The 20,718-nt window shown below is 40.5% G+C and overlaps 1 protein-coding gene across 1 annotated transcript; it reads left to right on the forward strand.

The window, feature by feature from the left end:
- The first annotated feature begins 6 nt into the window (after window positions 1–6).
- Window positions 7–20,306, forward strand: AQP1 (aquaporin 1 (Colton blood group)). Its single transcript, XM_009927541.2, has 4 exons — window positions 7–517; window positions 16,245–16,409; window positions 16,823–16,903; window positions 18,423–20,306. Exons 1-4 carry the CDS (start codon window positions 128–130, stop codon window positions 18,600–18,602), a joined length of 816 nt encoding a protein of 271 aa, XP_009925843.1. The 5' UTR covers window positions 7–127; the 3' UTR covers window positions 18,603–20,306.
- Window positions 20,307–20,718: the final 412 nt, after the last annotated feature.

Genomic DNA, 20,718 nt, shown 5'->3' on the forward strand with positions numbered 1-20,718 from the left:
CTATAAATAATCCAAGGACCGTATTTTTCTCCAGATTTCTCTTCAGACCTCAAAGGAAAAATATCAGGCAAAGGAAGGGAGAGAGGGAGAAGGGAAAGTGAGGAGGGGAGAGAGAAAGAGAGGAAAGATGGCTAGTGAATTCAAAAAGAAAATGTTCTGGAGGGCAGTGGTGGCCGAGTTCCTTGCCATGAGCCTTTTTATTTTTATCAGCATTGGCTCGGCTCTGGGTTTTAGCTTCCCAGTGGTGGGCAACAAAACGTCAACAAGGTCTCAGGACAACGTGAAGGTTTCGCTCGCTTTTGGGTTATCCATCGCTACCATGGCACAAAGCGTGGGCCACATCAGCGGTGCCCACCTGAACCCAGCCGTGACCCTGGGTCTCCTGCTGAGCTGCCAGATCAGCATCTTCAAGGCGCTCATGTACATCATTGCCCAGTGCCTGGGGGCAGTGGTGGCCACAGCTATTCTGTCGGGAGTCACCTCCTCTCTCCCAAACAACCTCTTGGGGCTCAACTCGGTAAGTAGAAACTTTTAATTCCTCCTTTTTTTTCTTTTTTTTTTTTTTCCCCAAGTAGAAACATAACACCTGTAATCTATTGAAGATGGGGGGGAGGGAGGGGTTGTGGTGGTGATGGTGGTAGTGATGGTGACCTCAGGCAGCCAATTGCTTATTGTAGCAGGGGATCCAGTCCTGGCTGATACCAGGACGGATCTATGTCATAGGGACGGTCCTTCCTCCCCACCCTCATTTCGGAGCTTTGGGACATCATGGTCGTGATCAGTTTTGCTTATGTTCAATTTCGTACATCCGAGTTGCTGAAAGGTGCCTTTTGACACTGATTTAACACCAAAATCACTGGCAGTTGTTGCGTGATCGAGTCGCTTTTGCAGTTCTGAAGGTCTCAGGTAACATGCTGGTTAATGTGCATGTATCGAGGTTGTTTTCACTTCTGTAAATGTGATTCTTTTTCAATACCTGATTAATGATTTGTGTAACCTGATGATGACTGCAATGAAAACCTATGGGAACAGCAAGGGAGATGTGTAGCAAGAGAAACCCTACCCCCAAAAGTGTGAGCATTACCTGTTGCATTAGGCAGAGTGCTCAGCTTCTGCCTGACACAGGATTCCAGCTGCACTTTCTGTGTGTTTCTCCTTTTGCTGTGCAAAAATGGGAAAACCCCCTGAATTCTCAGGTGGAGACTGGAGAAAGACGTGAAGCAGCTACATTTAACAGCGGTGCAGGTTTCAACCCTCTCCCAGCCAGGTGCTCACATCATGCTGCATAAAAACTGCTTGACCACAACTCCTCCTCCTCAAAATGTTCTCATGTTCCTGTTGTCACTGTACCTTAACAAGAGAAAAAAAGGATAGATACACTTTTAAACTTGAAGTCGTCCCACTGTCAGAGGCAGTGCTACAGCCACTGCACTACATGGAGTACTATAAATGGAAATTGCTTTCTACTCACTTCTGCTCACTGATTCTGATAAGAACAAGTATTTCACATCTTTTCTATGTCCCCTTTCTTGCAGAATATTCCTGACTGCAGTTTGAAACTTGAGCTAATTTGAAATCTTATGCCCATTTGAACTCACAGGGATATTTGAGACATAAAGCTGCAAATAGAATAGCTCTTCAGAAATCATTTAGGTAAAAGAGGAAGAAAGGATCCAATAAATAGATTAACAAATAGAGTAATATGTTTTTGCACGCTGTGGCATTACAGTTAATTCAGAAAATGAGGCAGGTTTTGAAAACATAATAAAATCTGATATTAAGAATGTAATTCCTGAATAGCTTAGTATTATCCACCCTCATGTTACTCTGGGGGTTGGCTGCTCACCTCCCTCGAGCCTGGTGCCTGCAGGTATTCCACTGTGCCACTGTTTTGGAAATTTTGATGGGTTAATCCAAAACATTTTGGGGAAGCAGAGCGAATCGTATTAACTCCAGAAGGCTCTGGCTGTGTGCGTGTTATGTGATCTTTTCCTCTGAAACCACTGGCAGAGGGAATTGCTCAACCGCATGGGACAGGGTATCCGCCCAAGTGGTTTCCTCGAGAGGTCCAACTGCCATTAAACACGGGAGGTCTGGTTTCAGTAGCACTCGTGTTTGGTCTTCCCCTTATGGTTGCCACAAAATGCTGATGGCTGGCTCCTTCCTCTATCCAAAAGCCCCCAAACTGTCCATTTGTAAAGGGGGGTGTAGATGAATACTCCAAACTCTTCTTGCTCCTCAGTCAGTAGCTTTCCAAGCTATAAAGATATAAATCAGAGCTCTGCACAAGGGTATCTCAGAAGAGAAGGACCTATGGGGACAGATGGAAAGATCAGTGCAGTCACTGATTTTAGTAAGTTTAGGAGACTACTTCATGAATCTCAAAAATTGCATATGAGGATGGAAGCCTTGTTCCCTCCCCCCACCAGGAACACCTCTGGAATACAATCAAATGCATCATTTTCAAGGCCACCAAATACACTGTAGGTAAAACTAGGTAGTGTCAGTCTCCATCATGCCAATTTTACAAATCTGGCAACACTTTCTGTGCAAGAATTAATGTATGAAATGGTGCCTAAACACTGTGAAAAGCCCTAGTCCCAGTGCTTGTCATTGTCAGATACTCAGATTTTTGATTTTTTAATTTTTTCTTTCACATCCAGTTATAAATGTTCTGGCTAGAGCAGCAGTGGGGAGAGTTCCCAGGGGATGGAGAGGGCAGCAGCTGTTCTTCTGCCTTGCAGGAAAGAACTAGAGACGAAAGCAAACCCATTCATTTCCCACTGACAAGCTTGGACTGTCTGGGGAGGGGAGGTGACTGTTGAGGGGTGAGTTGGGTCTGAGCCCAACGCCGGGGAGAACAACGGGACGGCTGTCCTTGGGCAGAGCCGATCACATCGGGGCATCTCCCGAAACCACAATCCAGCACCAAGAGCATGCTGCCTCCTTCAGCAAGTAGACGATATGGAGAAACCACAGAGATTTTTCTTTTATGTCATGCTTTTTAATCTGAGGACAAGGAGGGGAGGGACAGAGCTGGCAGCATCCCTGCCGGCTGCTTTGTCTTCCTGCCCTTCCTGTGGAAACGAGGTGTAGATTCACTGTTGGGAAAAAGAATAGAAAGAAAAGGAGAGCTGTTTGTTTGACAAGGTTGGGAAGAGGGCTTGGACGTGCATGACTGTGTCCTCTGTTCTGTCCCTCTAGTGCTGGTTTTACAGGAAAAATGTGGTGGGAGTAGTTTAATGGAGTCAGTGGCTATCCAGTGTCCTCAGTGGATACTGGGTGGGATTGCATGCCTGACCTAAGATTTATCCTACCCAGCTGTGGGTTTTGCACTGAGGGGCCAAGTGAGGAACCCATTTCCACAGGTTCCTCTCTAGTTCACAGGGAAGGAGAGACAAAGAGAAGTACTTCAGCATTTAGATCCAGCGAGTCATCCTCCAGAGACAGCCAATTCTTCTTTGGCATGATGAGGCTTCAGGCTTGGGAGCCTCTGTGAAGTACCCAAAATGAAGTTGGATGAATCTGTGCCTTTCTCATGGCCCAAAGGGAAAAAGGGAAAGACGAGAAAATGAAGCACAAAAAAACCAGCCATGGAAAGTGCAAGGCTGGAGAGAAGGAATGGAGGATGAAAAAGCAGGATGCTCCTTTAACATGTTCAATATTAAGGTCTTTATACTAAGACAAGCAAAACAGTCGCATATGAAAAGTTTGATCCAAACTTTACTTGAAGTCAATGGATATATTTTTAGTTACTTTGGCTGGTTCCGAAAAAGACATTCTGGACAATATTCAGAGAGGTATTTAGAGTACTGAATCCTTTTAAGATACTTAACTTCCCATATATTTTAGTAGTGGTGTGGGTGCCAAAGTAAAACTTTGAGAATTGAAAAAGTTGGAAGAGGAGTACGCAGTGTGTTTGTTGTTCTAAAAATTTAAACATTTTTCCTTACACCATCTGGTATCTTTTTTTGGCAATTGTGTTACTACACATTACAAATTTCCATTAGGTAAAACTGTAAGAATAGAGAATACCTAATCCCAAATGCACTCATCTGCCAGCATAGCTGACTATTGTCTAGAGAGGAGAGATCTGTAGTTTGGATAATGGAAGAAACTATTCATCACGGGCAGCTAATGTCCAGCAAAGAGCTCAAGCAGGAAAGGCGGGTGAGAGGAGACTTCTGTGCTGTAAGGTAACACAATATTTGCGGTTCAGCAATGATTATCTTGAGAACTATTATCAAGATTTAAAAACACACTGAGAAAATTTCTTTAGCTCTTTTTTTTTTTTTTTTTGTGAAAATGATCAGAGTTTGTGAAAAATGCAGACACTGCTTTAAAATTTCATAATTTCTCTATTTTGGTATACTGATTAGAGGGTCAGGAAACATGCCTCCGAAGTTTTGGGGCTACAATTTGGAAACCATTTGAAAACTCTGCCTTGAAGTTTATGATGAAAGATATTATTTTAAATGTTGTAAGTGGATCAAAATTTGTAGGCAAGGAAAACAGACCTGAAGGTAGCATTGCTCAGGGTAGATAAAGAGAAAAGAAAAACAGCAACGAATAACAAATAGAAGGGCTTCGTTTTAAAAAACACTTAGTGGACTGATAAATCTTGTTTGTGTAACTGAAGAACTTTATGGAAAAGCCAGGACAGATCTGTGGTCGGTGTTTTCAGAGGTCTGGAGTGTTTTCTTAAGACAGGTGAATAGTCTATAATATAGATACCACTCCCAGAGTGTGGAAGGTCACTTGTTGCTGGAACAGCCTTTGGATTTCCAGTGTGACTGGCTGTGTCTCTGCCACTACTGCTCAGCAGAGTGTCCCCAAAGTTGGATCAGCTGTGGCAGAAGAGTCGGTGCACATGAGGACGCAATGCCCGTTGGTGATAAACCCACAGTGGCCAGCTCCAAGTCCTTTCTCAAAGACAGGGAGAAAGGAGCCCTTTGCTGTCCTCGATTCTTCCTACCAGGGCAGTATCTGCTGCTCAGAGACACCTTCCACCCTCACCAAAGTCACACTACGGGGTCCTCTTTCCATCAGTAGCCCCACTTAGCTGGATTGTGGTCCAGGAGCAGCAGAGCAGTTCTGAACCCCTGTGCTGGAGATGGCTTTTTTTTCTCTGCTGTCTGTGTGTCCTCCAGCTCCAGCCTTATTCTGCTACTTAGGAAAGCTGAAGGCTGGGCAATCTCTTGTCTCCAGGATATTGGAGCATAGGATGGGACATACAATATGTGGATCCTTACCTTCTGCAGATGTATCGTCTTATCTCTAGGACATCAATGCTGGTGATTTTTCCCCCAATAAATTTCCTCTAGTGCAAACATAAAATTGCCACTGCACTGGGAGTTCCCTTTCATAACGTCGAGACCTGCTGCACCTTTTAATGTTGTGTGTGGGTCAGTACTAATGTTTTTATCCTGATACTCCTCACTGAATCTTACCCATCCTTTAGAAAGTTGCCTCAGAGGGGATCACGGACAGGAATCACCGGACTCCCCCTCTTTGGTCCAAACCAGTGCACCAGTAGTGGCCCTCTGACCACGGGACTTGCATGGTTGGCCTTGATGACTCAGTGTTTACCTTGTGATTTCCCTCTCTCTTTGTGCCCGCGCCCTATGAGTCTGTTCTCCTCTAACCTCACATTAAACAAAGTCGGGTTGAGTTGGAAGAACTTCCAAAATAAACTGAGAGCTTGACAGCGTGAGTGGACAACTGAGTAAGTGATGCTGCTTTTCCTCTGAGTCAGTATGGAAAACAGCAGCTCCAGAGGTGCCACTGGATGGACGAGACATGCAGCTGAGTTCCTGACCTCTAGCGCTTATTAAAAATCCTTGGATGGGTTTTCTCAGTGCAGATCATATACCTTTCCCAAGTTTCGGTACAGTGAGCTTCATTCTCCTTGCCACTGCCCTCTGCCCTCCTTATTTTCAATCTAGCATAGGCTTCTCCTGCCAACCTTGCCTGACGTGCGCGCTTAAGCACTTCAGCTTCTACAAGGGGTCAGAAGTCACTGCGTTTGTAGAGTGAGCAAAATGGTTCCTGTACATGAGATTAGGCCAGGATTTTTATTTCTTAACAAAGAGCACCACAACAATAGCTAATTATTCAGTTTCAAACTTGCAGCAGCAGTCTTTTATGGCATGCCAGCATTGTATTGAATCGCAACAGGCCGTGGAGGTGGAACACAGGAAAGGCACCTGCTCAAAACTGGCCACAGCCTTGGCCACTGTCGAATGTGTTCACGCAGTGACAGCAGAAACATCTGCTCTGAGATGTAAACCTGATGGTTATCACTCGTCCTCTGGAGCATTTGGGGATAACAGGGGTTATAGCTCTAATCTTATCTCAGATCTCAGAAGCTATTTCTTGTTTCCGTTTCTACGAAGGTTTGCTTAGGGCTTCTATAATGATTATAGCCATACCCTGAGGTTTTGGCAGAAAGCGTGCAGGGATGCAGCAGCACGGCCATTTCTGGCACAAGGTGAGGCCCTTAATGATCATCACCCACCTGCAGGCCAGTCTTTTTTGTGCTAAAACACAGCGGTTCCAAGTGAGGTTTGTACCATGAACAGGGTCCACATCCAGAGGATCCAAGGATGTCTGATGCATTGTTTGAGAAAATGCTCTGCAAGTCTCAGATTAAAGGTCCTCTTTATTTATTTCTACTTAGAAATAATTGAAATTGATGAAAGGGGTGCACAGAGGGTTGTAAAATAATGAGTTGCAATAGACCTAAAAACATTATGAATTTGGTAGGTTGATTGATATTATAATTCAAACAGAGTCATGGTGGGATTTTTGGAGAACAATTTTTTTTTGACCAGCTGTCAAGCTAAGTAGGATTGAGTAAGCAATATAAGGAAATTCATTTTGCCACCACCCTTCCTGACTGGTGAATAAACAGTTAAAATTGTTTTCCTTTCCTTAGCATTCTATGTATTATGCCATATGTATTTTTATATTTTGTGGGTATGTGTATACACACCTTCACACGTACTGACACACCAGAGGCAGAAAAATCAATGGATAGAAAGATTCTTCAGATGAGGTAAACCCAAATTCATTTCCTAATTTAAATTAACTAGAATTTTTGAAAAAATATCTATTACTGGATGTCAATTCTAAATCACGATCTGACATGGCAAGAACTACAGCCTGAGAACAAATGGAAATTTCCACAGCAAACATGAGAATAAATATTGTGGATCCCTTCTGATTAAATTGATGCAATGGTAAAACCAACATATAAGTCATTGTAGCAGGGCTCATGTACTTCAGCAGATAATGTGAACCTTCAGGTGAGTCGAGAATAGCATTTCTATAATCAGAGAAACCTAAAAAATGTCACTATCTGGGCTGTATATAGCTATCTGTAAGAGAAGCATTTTTAAAGCAAGGATACTAAACCACATCACAAGTACTAAAGGAAGAAAAAATACCCCTCGAAAAATTTCCTGTTTGTCTCAAAAGGAAATTGCCTGTTATCTTTACAGCAGTAGTACATTTTTGCTTATTTGTCCATTCTCTAGCTTAATTGAGAGAATTCAATAACAGACAGATCTTTACCTGGTATCACAACCGAAAATGTCAAAGAAGTCTTCATCCTTAGAAAAATCTCCATGCCGGAGTTAGGGAAAGCAGTCCAAAGTATTGTGCTTGTGCTCAACTTCATAGATAGCAAACTATCTGTATGTTGGGTGTCTGCATTTTGCAGTGTCTGTATTTTCCTGTCGTTAAACTGTTGTCTCTTTATTATAAATATGCAGAGGCACATTTCATTGTGGGCTGATGTGGCACCTGGCACAATAAGACATCATGGTCTATGGCTGTGCTCCTCAGTACCTCCAGAATAATATTAATACTAATGTCATGGAGCAAGTAAATGTCTCGGGAGGTTTTTCTGGCCTGGCTGGGAGTGGTATGTGATCCCGTGTTTTATTAGTGTGCAACCTGATGGGAAGGTACTGATCTTTCTGGCATCCAGAGCCAAAGCCAGTGCTGGTGTTTAACTCTGCTTCACTGAAATCAATGAGATCTGAGGCTAAGGCACAACATTAACCTGTTAAATCAAATATACAGGGCCTGACAGGCATCCTGGAGGAAACTATAAACAGCAGGAGGGAAAAAAATGTGTGCTGAAATCTCTGCAAGGGGTTTCTCTTTTGGCATTTGTGGACGAGAAAGGAGCAAAAAAATCTGTGCACTTTCTTCGTAGAGCCCCATGCATCCCCTCTCCTTGACCCGCTGAAAGGTATCACAGAAAACCAAACTTTTCCAGGCTTTTGACACTAATTCTGTGCCAAGTGAAGTCAATGAACTCTTTCAAAGAAAAACTGTGGCACATGTTTCCTTACACATATACACGCAACTTCTCCTGGAGTCAATGATGACTGTGTTTGGACTGACGAATGAATAAAGTCAGGTTTGGCCCCTTTGCTTTCCCTTGATAAGATTTCTTGCTTGAGGAACAAGGTGGAGAAATGAAGGAGCTGGAATTGTTCCCCTAATTCCTGAAATCCATTGCACATATTCAGAGCTGTTTTTAACTCCATGGAAATGCCAAATCTTCAGTACTCTGCACAAGACTGATTGTATGAACTACCTCAGTCTTGGAAAGTTTGAAAACTTCACAGGTTTGCTGGACTGTTTGTCTAGAAGTATAAAACGAATATTGCATTGGTGCAATTGCCAACAACCATACTGTGAGGTTTGTGCAAATCCAGATAGTTATTCCAGTAACAACATAGAAAGGAAGATTCTATTAGGCTCAAAATTCAGATATGCCCAAAATTCCACACTGAAAGACCATCCTCTTCTGGGCTGACAATACAGGAGATCATAAATAGCTCCATGGTATAAATGAGTGCTTCAAAAGTGTTATGGAAAGTGAACTATTTGCTTGGTTTTTGCTTGGTAACAAAAAAATCAACTCACCATTCCTCATCCTCTGAATAGAAGTTGTTTATTTCTCAGCAGCAAGATTTAAAAAAAAAAATAAATTTCCCCAAAGCAACTTTCCCAGAGGCACATCAAAAAGTAGAAGTGTCAATGAGACAAACGGTCCATCTCTAACTAGCTGTGCTAAATGAAGTCCTCTAGAGGAATTAACTTTTACTGACCGTCACTGGCCTTACATGTAAACTTTTCGTACTCTGGTTTAACATAAATGAAATCATCACTCTTCTCTTTAAGGCACACCAAGCTGCTGCAACACACAGCCCTGGCTAGTTTCTCATCAGCTTGAAGACAGGGTGGGAGGAGGGAGGTTAGTCTTGTTCCTGGATGGTGTCTGCTGTCCAAAGAATGGAAAATATGATTTCTGCTTTGGGAATTGAATGAGTCCCCTTTGGAGCTCTTAAGGCTGTATTTATAGGAAGGATAATCTAGCAGAGGACAATATGTTTTGTCCCTAGGTTCTGCTTCTATTGTTGATCTAGGAAACGATCCAAAGCTAATTCTTTGCTTCATAAGCAGCTTCTTCTGAGTGCTCCTGTCGTATAATTTTAAGTGAAACTCTTTAGATCTTTCCTTGTCTCTACTTACTAAAGAAATGAGACTTCTGTACTCTCTGAATCCTTAACACTCAAATAATGTGCATAGAAGTGTCCATTTCAGAGTAATACTGTTAAATAGCAAGGAGAGAAGAGAATAGCTGTAGTTAAATAGCTGGGGATAAAGTCTCTGAATACATTTTGACTGTAGGTTAAAGGAAGGTTTAGAGCTATGGAGATCTGGGACAGACTTTCAGCAGAAGAAATGTATGTTATCAAGACAGAAGTTATCAAGCTATTTTCATGACAGAGTTGGAGCTGAAAGAATGAGAAGAGTAAGACAAAATGACAGGCCAGATAGGGGAAGATGGTTTTGAGGGAAGTAGGGAGATTAATTTCTGAGATTACATTTGAAGAACATTGCATTAAAGAACTCTGCCCATCTAAACACTTAAATGATAGTTGGTATAAAGCAGCATAATTAGTACTTCCAGCGTGGGGATGAAGAAGAGAGTACGAACCATTTAAACTAATGTGAAGAGTTTTCCTTATTAAGAAAAATAAGGAAAATCAAAGAAGGGAAAGTTTAACCTACAGGATGAAATCATGGTAAAACAGTGAGAATTTGCTTGAATAAAATGCTAAAAGTCTTCCTTTAAGAAAACAGTCTGCCATGGCAGAGATAAGCTAATAATTTGGAATGCTGAAAACAGCAGGCCTGGTGCAAGTTGTTAGATGTTTATTTGAATTCAACACACAAGTAAAGAGGTCCGTCTGATATAAAGATTTATTTATTGCAGCACAGCTCCTTAAAATTCTCAATTTTGTCTGGACAGGAGAACATAGTTCTTCTCCCAACATGAATATTAAAAACACTTTAACAAAAGGTAATATGTTTTTAGTCAGTCCACAACACGCTGCTTCTTATGTGCCAGCCATGCTACTGCTGGGGTTCTGCAAAAGCTGCCTTAGCTAGGGGATGGCTGGGATCTGCAAAGAAGAGAAGCCCCAGCACAGTGATATTATACATGTCACTAAATTGCTGTGGTTTAACTTTTCTCTCTCTAAAAAGCATCAGCCAGCATGGCTTGCAGTGAAGTGTTTCATAAGAATGGAGAAAGTTGACATTCCCCTACTGAAAATAGACTGCTACATTTCCAGAGGCCTATCATTTTTCAGGAACAATGAGAAACTAATCTCTGTTATATGAAAGTAAGCTGGACCCTAGAAGATACAATCCATGGCTAAAGGTTTGTTGGATGAGATGCAGCATAGCACCACATGATGAAACCACCTTGCATAACAAATTGTCTTATCCATATAACAGGAAACAGGTTTGAACTTGACATACTTTTACTCTTAATGAGAAAAATATGAAACCTCTAGAGAAGTACACAATTGGGTTTACCTTGGGCCAGTTTAATTTCCTGTCCCCATTCCTCTTCTGAAGGCAGACAAGTAATAAATATCCTGGTCTAAAAAAAAAAAAAACCAAAAGGAAAGAAAACATACCATTAATTTGCCCAAATTATTGCTTGAAGCTGTGGAAATCAGGCAGCTAAACGTGGCAGCTAGGGGCACTTCTGAGAAACAAGCTTCTGTAGTTCTCGTCTCCTGTCTGATGTGGAGAAATGGAAGCAATGTGAATGCTACCCATTTCCTAAGACCAAAAAGCAGGTGTTTGTCTCAACTAGTTACTCTCACGGTCATGACTAGATAATGATTTTCCATTAATTTTGCCCTCAGGTTAATGGTGCTCATTTGATTACATTACATGTCTTTTGATGTAGTTGCCAATATGGATTACATCTATGCAGAGCCTTCACAGTGACTGATCCACCAAGTGTGGCTCCACTATCTGCATAAGTCACCAGCTGTTTCTAGGCATTAACTCAGCTGAGCCAGAGCAACACTGAGGCAATTCTGTCCCCAACCTTCCCACAGAAAGAACTTTTCCAAAGAACCAAGGTCTCTTATATCATAATTCAGCTTGGAAAGGACCTCAGGAGGTCGCTAGTCCAATCTCTTGCTCAAAGCAGAGTCAGCTTCAAACCGGGTTGCTAAGGAGCAGCAGTAGCATTACCAGATAAAGCTAATCTTTCAATGGGGAACCAGTATTGTACCTCATCCCATGTCCAGTTATGCAAAGAAGAGGGCTTCAGCATGCCTAGAGTGCTTCCTTACGTTCTGACCAGCTGCAGCTCAGGAGCTTTCTGAATGAGATGTGATTTCTATAAATTTACTGAATTCCACTGGATTTTTCTTCCATGAACTTGTTCAGATTCACAGTGAACTGAAGTGAAAATATTAATGGTGGAATTCAGCTCACAGAAGGATATACCTCACTTAGGGTGTCTACATGTAGGCTTCTGCTTATCATCTGGGTGCTATTACAGTCAAGGGAGAATTATTCAGTGCAAGTTAATGCAACCAAGATTGATTCAGCTCATCAGATATATGTGTCTACATATAAACTATCAGAGCTTGCCAATGATGTAATCCATTTCTTGGGTGTGTTTCTGGTGCTTCTTCTGTCAAAATAGTGACTTAGAAATGAAGTTCAGTGGAACAATTCATGTGAACAGAAAAGGAGAAGTCTGGATTGACTGCTGTGATGTAGGAAACTGTGTTGGAGATGAATGTGGGCTTGTGTGTTTCATTTTAATCCCTTAGAGCATATTTGATTCCTTAAAGCACTGAATCCACTCTTCAAGCCTCACAAGTCTGAGGCATGAAAAGCTCAAGGAGTTACTGTGCTGTTCCCTGCTTTCTGACATTTCTTCTGTTGACTTAATGAGCATCACCCAAAATGCAGAGCATTGGAGAGTTATTGGACTGAGATGAGAAGAGGTCAGAGATTCCCCAGCAGATAGATCAAGGGCAAATGCAATGTCTGCCCACGCACCTTGTTGTGACTACCGGTAAACAACCTACCAACGCAGGGAAGAAAATCATTGCAGTGTGGGTACAGGTCACTGGAAAGGGACCCTTTCACCCCAACACTACAGTAGAGGTGACTATGTATTATGTTTCAAGACATTATTCTATCTATTTAAGAACCAGACATATGGTCACCTTACATTCTGGATGTTCTCAGCAGCAGAATGCTAGATGTTAAGACCAGCGGTTGATTTTTGCTTCTCTTTTGTTGACAGCCTCAGGTAGTCAGGTCTCTGTAAAGTACAGTACTACTCCCTGCTAGATGCAGATTAAGCTTTAGACAACCCTGAAGCTTCTGGAGTCAGGTATTCTACAAAAATTCAAGCTTTCCTTAAAAAAACCTGAATAACATATGGAAAATACAATGAAAGGGTAACCAACTTACGTTGGTTATGCCTACCTGCTTCTGTCAAGAGCTTAAAACATCAGATTCAAAAGGTGCAAAATGTTTCATATCACATTGTTAGCTGGCTAACATTTGCAAATCCACTGTGACCAAGGATTATATAAATATAAATACACACACACACACACACACACACACACAATTTTAACTTGATATTAGGAAATTCACCTTCCTACTCCCCATGTTGTGCTTTGGCTGGGATGTGGTTAGGGTGGTGAAGACTCTTGCTGTTCCATGTGTTGCTGTACCCTGGATGGTTCAGGCTGCTGAACGTTATAACTGCTGTGACGTTATAACTCTGACAAGTAAGCAAATAATGAATGTCTGTGATACTACTCTTACATACTGCAGATCCACAGACCACAGCAAAGCAGAACATCCAAGGTTTGCCTCAGCCTGCCTCATTTTGGAACATGGCCCAGAGTCCTTGCTCTCACAGTACGACCTTACATCCCTGGCAGGCTGCGTGAAATTACATGCTAGAGGAAAGCAAAAGGTTTCCTATGATATTTCCAGGTTTTCTTTATTTCCACACAGCCCATCAATAAGTGTTGATTAGCAGGGAGAATGACCTCAATTCACGTCAGCTATAGGATGTGTTTTCCTGGAGGGAAAGGAAGAATATGATTTCCGCCTCTCAAAGATAAGGATTATCACCGGTTTTAAAAGCACGATTTTGCTCTTATTGTCTCTTTTCTTTTATAAAAGCTCTTCAAACGAAGGGAAGACTAATGTTAGGTCAGTGTTTAATGGTTTGAAATGCCAAGGCTTTGTCAAATAGTAACATCGATGTGTCACACCTCAGATCTAGATTCTCTGGGGTTTAACAGTTGCATTATGATAGAAAGGAATTCAGGTTTTTTATCCACTTCTGGGCATCTGCAGGTCACTCACTTATTTGTCAATACACCTGCCTTTTAAGTTTGATCATTTGGCCTTCCAAATGTGAGACAGAGTTTTCCAGAGAGTCTGTAGTCCAGGTTCTTAAAGTGATGCTATTACTTTTGATATCAATGGGATGCATTTGAAGCCTAATTTTTTGAGAGTCACAAATTCCACTGTCTCTGCATTAAAAAAAAAAAAAAAATTAAAAGGGGATCACAAAAGTAATAGAATATTAATTTAGTGGTATATCAGGTATTCAGCATGAATTTCTGCATCATGTCATTTTCACTGCTTGCTTATCTGGGTATATTTATGTCAGACTTGTATTTCTCACATGTAAGTCCTATTAATGCTGGAGGTTTCATTAACTCATTTCAGTTTCTACTGTGTGGGTGCCGAAGGAATCAAAATGCACACCATTTCAACCAGAATTCCCTTCAATCTGTGGATAAACTGCTTCTAACTCAAAGGATATCTGTCCTGCATATTAAAGAATGATATAATAATATATTATTAATGCTTCAGATTGACAGGTCTTAGAAATCAATATATTTTCACAGTTTTGTTTTTAAAGTAGCTAATCAGATTTATACTGGCTGAAGACAGATGATTTTTTATCAGTGGTTAGGAATTTGATATTATGCTGCTTTCTTACAGAGCAGAAATAAGAAAAGTGAATAGCAAAAGTGGAAAATGAAAGAGTTCAGCTAAACATCTTTAAGTTTTAAGGTTATTCAAATATTAGTTTGGGGGAAATTAGGGCGTAAAACCACAAAAAAAAAATTAAAGCATGATTTCCCATAGTTCCATTGTTCTGTACAGGTCACAATAACATTTAATTATGTTTTTGCAATGTATGACCTAGCAATTTTTAATGCAGAGGCTATGACAGATGGGATAACCTACTGATAGCACTACTCTTGAGCATAAGTTTTGCAGAGTTTGCTTCCTACTCTGAGTCACTCACATTCTCATTTTCTCTGGCTTCCATCCAAGCTCATGTTTCATCCTATCCATGCAATGTAGTTATTTCTGCTTAACACTAAGTTATTCAGCTCAGATACAGGCTTGTCTTGTCTTAACTAAGATACTACTGAATATAGGAATGAGAAGCAGAATTCAAAACTTATTATAACATTGAATGGTTTAGCTCCATGTTTTCTTGGTAAGCACAAGTTTCTAACAGTACTCCTAAAATACGACAGCATTTCTACTGTATAATGTTCATTTATGTGAATTACTGTGGTTTCAATATGTTCTACAGCATTTATATTAATAAGAAACTCTACTGATTTCATGATTAATAATACAGTTGGAATACCTACATCTGCCAGTGTGAGTTTTTCTAGAGAATCTGCTTTACTTCAGTAGGAAATTGAAATACTTCCCCCATCACCCCCTTAGGATTCCTGAAGTGTGGATGGTTTTTTATGGCTCCCAAAGAAGTTGAGTGAGATTCAGTCTGAGTCTAAGACAAAATTCATCTACATGTGAGTTAAGTGCCTAAGCTCTTGTAGTCAAACGAGATCTGGTGAATACAAAATAAAGAAGAGCTATTCAGTTGACTCTCAAATGCTCACCTACATTTCATCAGCTGAATGGACCTCATCTCCATTGACTATGTTCATTGCCTATCCAAGTTAGAGATACATTGCCTAAACACTGACATCCAGAGACATTTTAGATACCTTTGGTCTTGTGTAGGACTTGTGTCACATCTACCAGTCTTACCTGAACACTGCAGATATCTCAGGTGGCATTAGAGGCGTATTTTCAGGCAATTGAATCACAGTATAGGTGCCTTAATATTGATGTGGAAATCTGCCCATGGAGCCAGTTTTTTGCAGGATATTGTCCACATGAAGTCCTTGTTTTGAAGAGTTCATACTAAATTACAGAAAATAAGTAGTGGTGGGAGAAGAGACGATTAAAGTGACCTGTTAATAACAGAGATAGGTACTTTCAAGCTACCCAGATTTATGCACTTTTCTTACTATTTGTCCCTTCCTTGTCCTGCCCCTGTTTGCTTAGCAATTGTTGCTGTAGGCAAGCTGAGCAATGTTTAACATGACCACAGGCTCCTCATTCTCAGAAGCAATGAATAAATGTCTCAAGGCACCACAATTCACTTCTATGGGTAAACTCTACTGAAGGTGAATCTCTGGCTCATTTTTTTCTCATGCATAGATCAGTTATGTTCTCATTGTGTCTAGTGGTTGAGCATTCACTTTGGCTGGATGCAGCAACCATACAATCATGTTGAATCACCAACAAAAGCTGGTTACACCTAGACTTGAGTACAGCAGCGAACGTTTCAAAACTAATTTCTGTTCACTTTTTTTCTTTTTTTTTTTTTTTTTTTTTTTTTCCCTGTTAAGCAAAAGCAACCCAAGCAGAGAAATGGCTGTGCAGGTCTGCATTTTCCTATTGAGAAAGTAGATCCTGCAAAACTTTGTCATACTGGTTGAAGTCAGGTAGGAATGTCAAGTGACATTTTCCTTGTCTCCATGCAGCTTTCAGAGGGAATCAATGCGGGCCAAGGACTAGGTATCGAAATCATCGCTACCTTCCAGCTGGTGTTGTGTGTCCTCGCCACCACAGACCGGAGAAGGAATGATGTCTCAGGATCAGCACCTTTGGCCATTGGTCTCTCCGTTGCCTTGGGACATCTTCTTGCTGTAAGTTTTAGCTCTCGCAGTTGATATGTGCAATGTCCCACCTCAGGATGGGCCACTGAAGGCAGGAAGATGATGGGCAGATGATAGTTTCTTCCTTCTCCTTCCACTTCAGAGACTGACCTAGTTTCTGCAGCATGCATGGCCCTTCTTTCTTGGGCCATGTGGCCGTGGCAATAAGTGATGAGGTTGCACATCTGGGAGGAGTCACTGCAGTAGGACCCGTTTGCCTGGTGGGACAGGACAAGCACATGGCAAACAGTTTTTCCCCTCTTTTTCTGAGGAAGAGCAGGTGGGATGAGTGAAGCTGTTGTAAGCATCCGAACCATGCTGCAGGCTGCCACTTGGCCTCCTGTGTAATGAAGATGCCACATGTGCATCCGTGCCTCACCACTGGTTCTCTTTCCACCTCCTAGATTGATTACACCGGTTGTGGAATTAACCCAGCCAGATCTTTTGGCTCAGCGCTGATTGCCAACAACTTTGAAAATCACTGGGTAAGTTGAATAAATTTGTTTAGTTTACAAGAGGCTCTGCATATGCATAATCTACAAGATCAGAAACATTTAAACACGTATCGTTAGCACCAAGTCGGTGAGTTGCCGTTTCTATTTCATTTAACAAAGAATAATCTCCTTTTGCTCCTGACCAGCCTCAGGAGATCACAAAGTCCTCAAGCTGAGTGTGTATGTTCAAAGTCTTACAGTAAATTTTCTTTAAGTTTATTTATTTCAAATATTTTAAACATTAAAGCCTCATTACACAGAATTCTGTATTGAGTATTTATTGTTTAAACTGAGTTTGTGAAGTGCTACTTCTTAATCTGGTAAAACCTAATTTAGGAAGGTTCTTAAGCAGGTTTATAAACTGAAATGAATCATCCAATGATCCATCCATATATGGAAGCTAATAAAGTGTTCATCTTCTTACATTTAAGTGTCTGCTTATGTGCTTTCATGGAAAAGTGCTCTGGAAACACTATAAATTTTAGATTATTCCCTGTGGTTAAATGTGGTTAAAATAAGGAACTTCACAAAAATTTACTTCTTTCACTAAAGCTCAATAAAGAAGGCTGATATGAAAGCCCTAAATGAGCATGTGTTCTTGAATATTTAAAATGCAGCTTGTTCCAACTCTCCTACTGATGATTGTGGCAGCCAGTTGCATAAGCAACCATGGAAATTTAGTGGTAGTACAATGGATTGTGAAAATTTTGGATATGATGCCATTTTAATCTAAAGAGTAAAACACAAAAGGAGGACACTGGGGAAGTTTTGCCATTATTTCCCACTTAAACACTTCTATTGGGATAGTAATGTAATGTAACTGAGCTAGTAGCTAATATTTTCAGGTTTCATAGAAAAATTATTTTCATTTGTACAGAGAGAAGGAGATAGAGATAATAATTCATATTAAGCCACTAATATTGCTGAATAAAAGAAAACATGTTTTCAGACTCAGGAATTCTTTGGCCGTGTAAATCCCTCAAAATCATCTGTTAATTGTAATAAAATCAACCTGTCTACTAAAATACTTTTACTACCTCTCCCTCCAAACTTTACTTGCCTTAAGTGATTAGACCAGTACCATTACAGCAATATCACTAGCTAAATAGCAGCTAGTAGCAAATTAAGCCCCTAATTAGGTCCTCACTATTACTTTCTAATTCACCTATCACTGAAAGTTAGTGGAAGAATGGACTAAAGTCCTTGTTGCTTTTAGAAATTGTGCCCCCCCTGCCAAATTTCTGTGGACTAACTGAGAGGTTTTACCAGTAGATACCTGATTTTAAATATCAGAACTCGACAACATAGTAACAGTTATTAATCTCTGGGTCTATTATTGCCAATTCATGGTGAGAAATTTCTTGCCATGCAGTTAATATTCAGGTGATAGACTGTAATGTTAATGTTTTCACTGTAAATTTTGTAGTGAAAATCCTCAGAGGAGATTTTCAGAACAGCTTCAAATGTGGTGATATCTGATGTATTAACTGGATTTGGAACTGTGTTTCAGATCTTCTGGGTTGGCCCAATCATTGGAGGAGCAAGTGCTGCCCTGATTTACGACTTCGTCCTGGCTCCCCGAAGCAGCGACCTGACTGACCGCATGAAGGTGTGGACCAGCGGCCAAGTAGAAGAGTATGATCTGGAAGGAGATGATATGAACTCCCGGGTTGAAATGAAGCCAAAATAAAGAAGGACAAGGAGAAAAAAAAAAAAGTACATTGGTTTCCGAAGATTTTATCAGTGTTATAGACTCTTTGTAAACCAGCAAGCAGTACTTTGTTTTTTAATTCAATATGGGTTTCCATTTTTTTACCACCAATCGTAATAGCATTTTTATATCTGGGGTTTTCAATTACAAAGTCTTCAGGCCAAGAAGTCATTAGACACTTTTATGTGAGCTAAATAAATTGGGCTGAAATTTAACCCCTCCCTCACCACCACCAAATTTTCTGATGTATTCGGCGTGGGTGGTTCTCCCAGCACATCTCTCAGTAATGATAAGTAATTCAAATGACCAGTCTGTTTGCTGAAAGAATAGATACCGAGGACAGAGAACCATCTGTACCAATAACAGGGGACTTATATGGGTAAAAGTATTTATACAAATATGCAAGGCTGGTATCTAATGCCAGCAACACATCTGAAAAACTATCTCAAATCATTGCCCAAAAGCACCTTTTGGAAGGAAAGGCCACAGAAAATTACTTGTTATGTAGAATTAACCATGATTTTCTAAATGATTTATAATCTCTGAGAAAGAGGGCCAGAAAAGTTAAGCAGGACAAGAATCTCCAGAGTCCCAGGATCCATTTAGATTTTCTAAGTGTTTCATTCTCCCTGAACCTGCATCCAGCTCACTGTGAGGGAAGAGAATATATGACAAAAAATGTACAGATATATTAATTCCTGGGAAGTAATAACTAGAAGTCAAATTAGAGAGTAGTAATAACAACGACAACAAGAACAACATGGTGCCAATATGTAAACAGGATTGTATTGTGCCGGTGACTACTCTGCTTTTGTTCATCTTAGGTAATTTAACTGTATGTTATAAAACAAACCAGGAAAAAAAAAAAGCCCCTTTCTTCTTGACACTATTCTAATAGCCAGTGCTGTGACATTCAGGGACAATGAACAGATATACACAGAGTATATTTTCTAATGAGGGACAAATACATACCTGTGTGTAAGTCCATTTTGGGGGTCGTTGCTTTGTTTTTTTATATATATATATATATATAAATGTTTATATATATGTTTTATACAGAAAGCCTAGTATACTGTTTTGTAAGAAAATAAGAGCATAAGACAAGTGGAAAGAATTGCAGCAGTGCTTAGCAAAATAAATGACACTGGAAACGTAAAGAAAATTAACACTCTAAACGATGTGGAAGACTATTTTCTGTTTTCGTTTTTGTGTGTGTGCTACTTATGTTTTCCTGAGTAACCCAAAGCATTTGCTGGTCTTACCTACTAACCATAGGATATAGTTAAAGCAGATACATGCTGATATACTTGTTCTGCACTAAACAGTTTTACCTAAGAAATGAGGCCCAGAGGAACCTACATAAAAAGCTGCACACTTTACCATTCAGACAAACACCCCAGAGGTAGTATGATGGATGTCTCCTGTTAGAGAGGCAGTGTGGACATGGGAATTGAGAGAGGGTTCACATGGGAATCCATACAGCTTGGATCATTTCATCAAGCTGAGCAGATGTACAATGAAAAAAAAAAAAAAAAGAAAATCACCAGCAAATTAAAACAATACATTTTATCTTTCTTGTCTACAGTTGGTGTGTTATCTCGTGTATTGTCTATGTACATACAGCATGATTGGATTTTGGGGTGGTTTAAAAATAAACAAAATCAATTGTGCTAACACACAAAATGTTCATGATTCTTGATTTTTAATTTGCCTTGCAACACAATGCAATTTCATTCTCTGTACTATTCTTCAGGTGCCAACCTGTAAGACTGAGACAGTTTCTGCTTTTCTACTTTTGACTGTTCCTTTGATTTGGTGCTAGCTTTTGGGAAAAGGAAGCTTCTGTCTTTGTACAGCAGGCAAAGCAGGCCCTTACCTGGAAGTAAGCGCTACTTTTCCAGAATCTTTATTTGCTGGTATCCTAGTGCATCCGTTAACCTCAAATTAACTCTTTTTTGCCTATGAGCCAGAACAGTTGCAGAAGTCACCCACAGTAAATAGGTCGTTTTGACAAGCTTGAGGTAGCTTAACACATATAGTGATGGAGAAAATGTGAGCTTCACATTTTGTTCCTCAGCCTACACCTTGAGAAGAG

The sequence above is a fragment of the Haliaeetus albicilla genome, chromosome 2 (genome assembly GCF_947461875.1).
Source record: "Haliaeetus albicilla chromosome 2, bHalAlb1.1, whole genome shotgun sequence".
NCBI lineage: Eukaryota > Metazoa > Chordata > Aves > Accipitriformes > Accipitridae > Haliaeetus > Haliaeetus albicilla.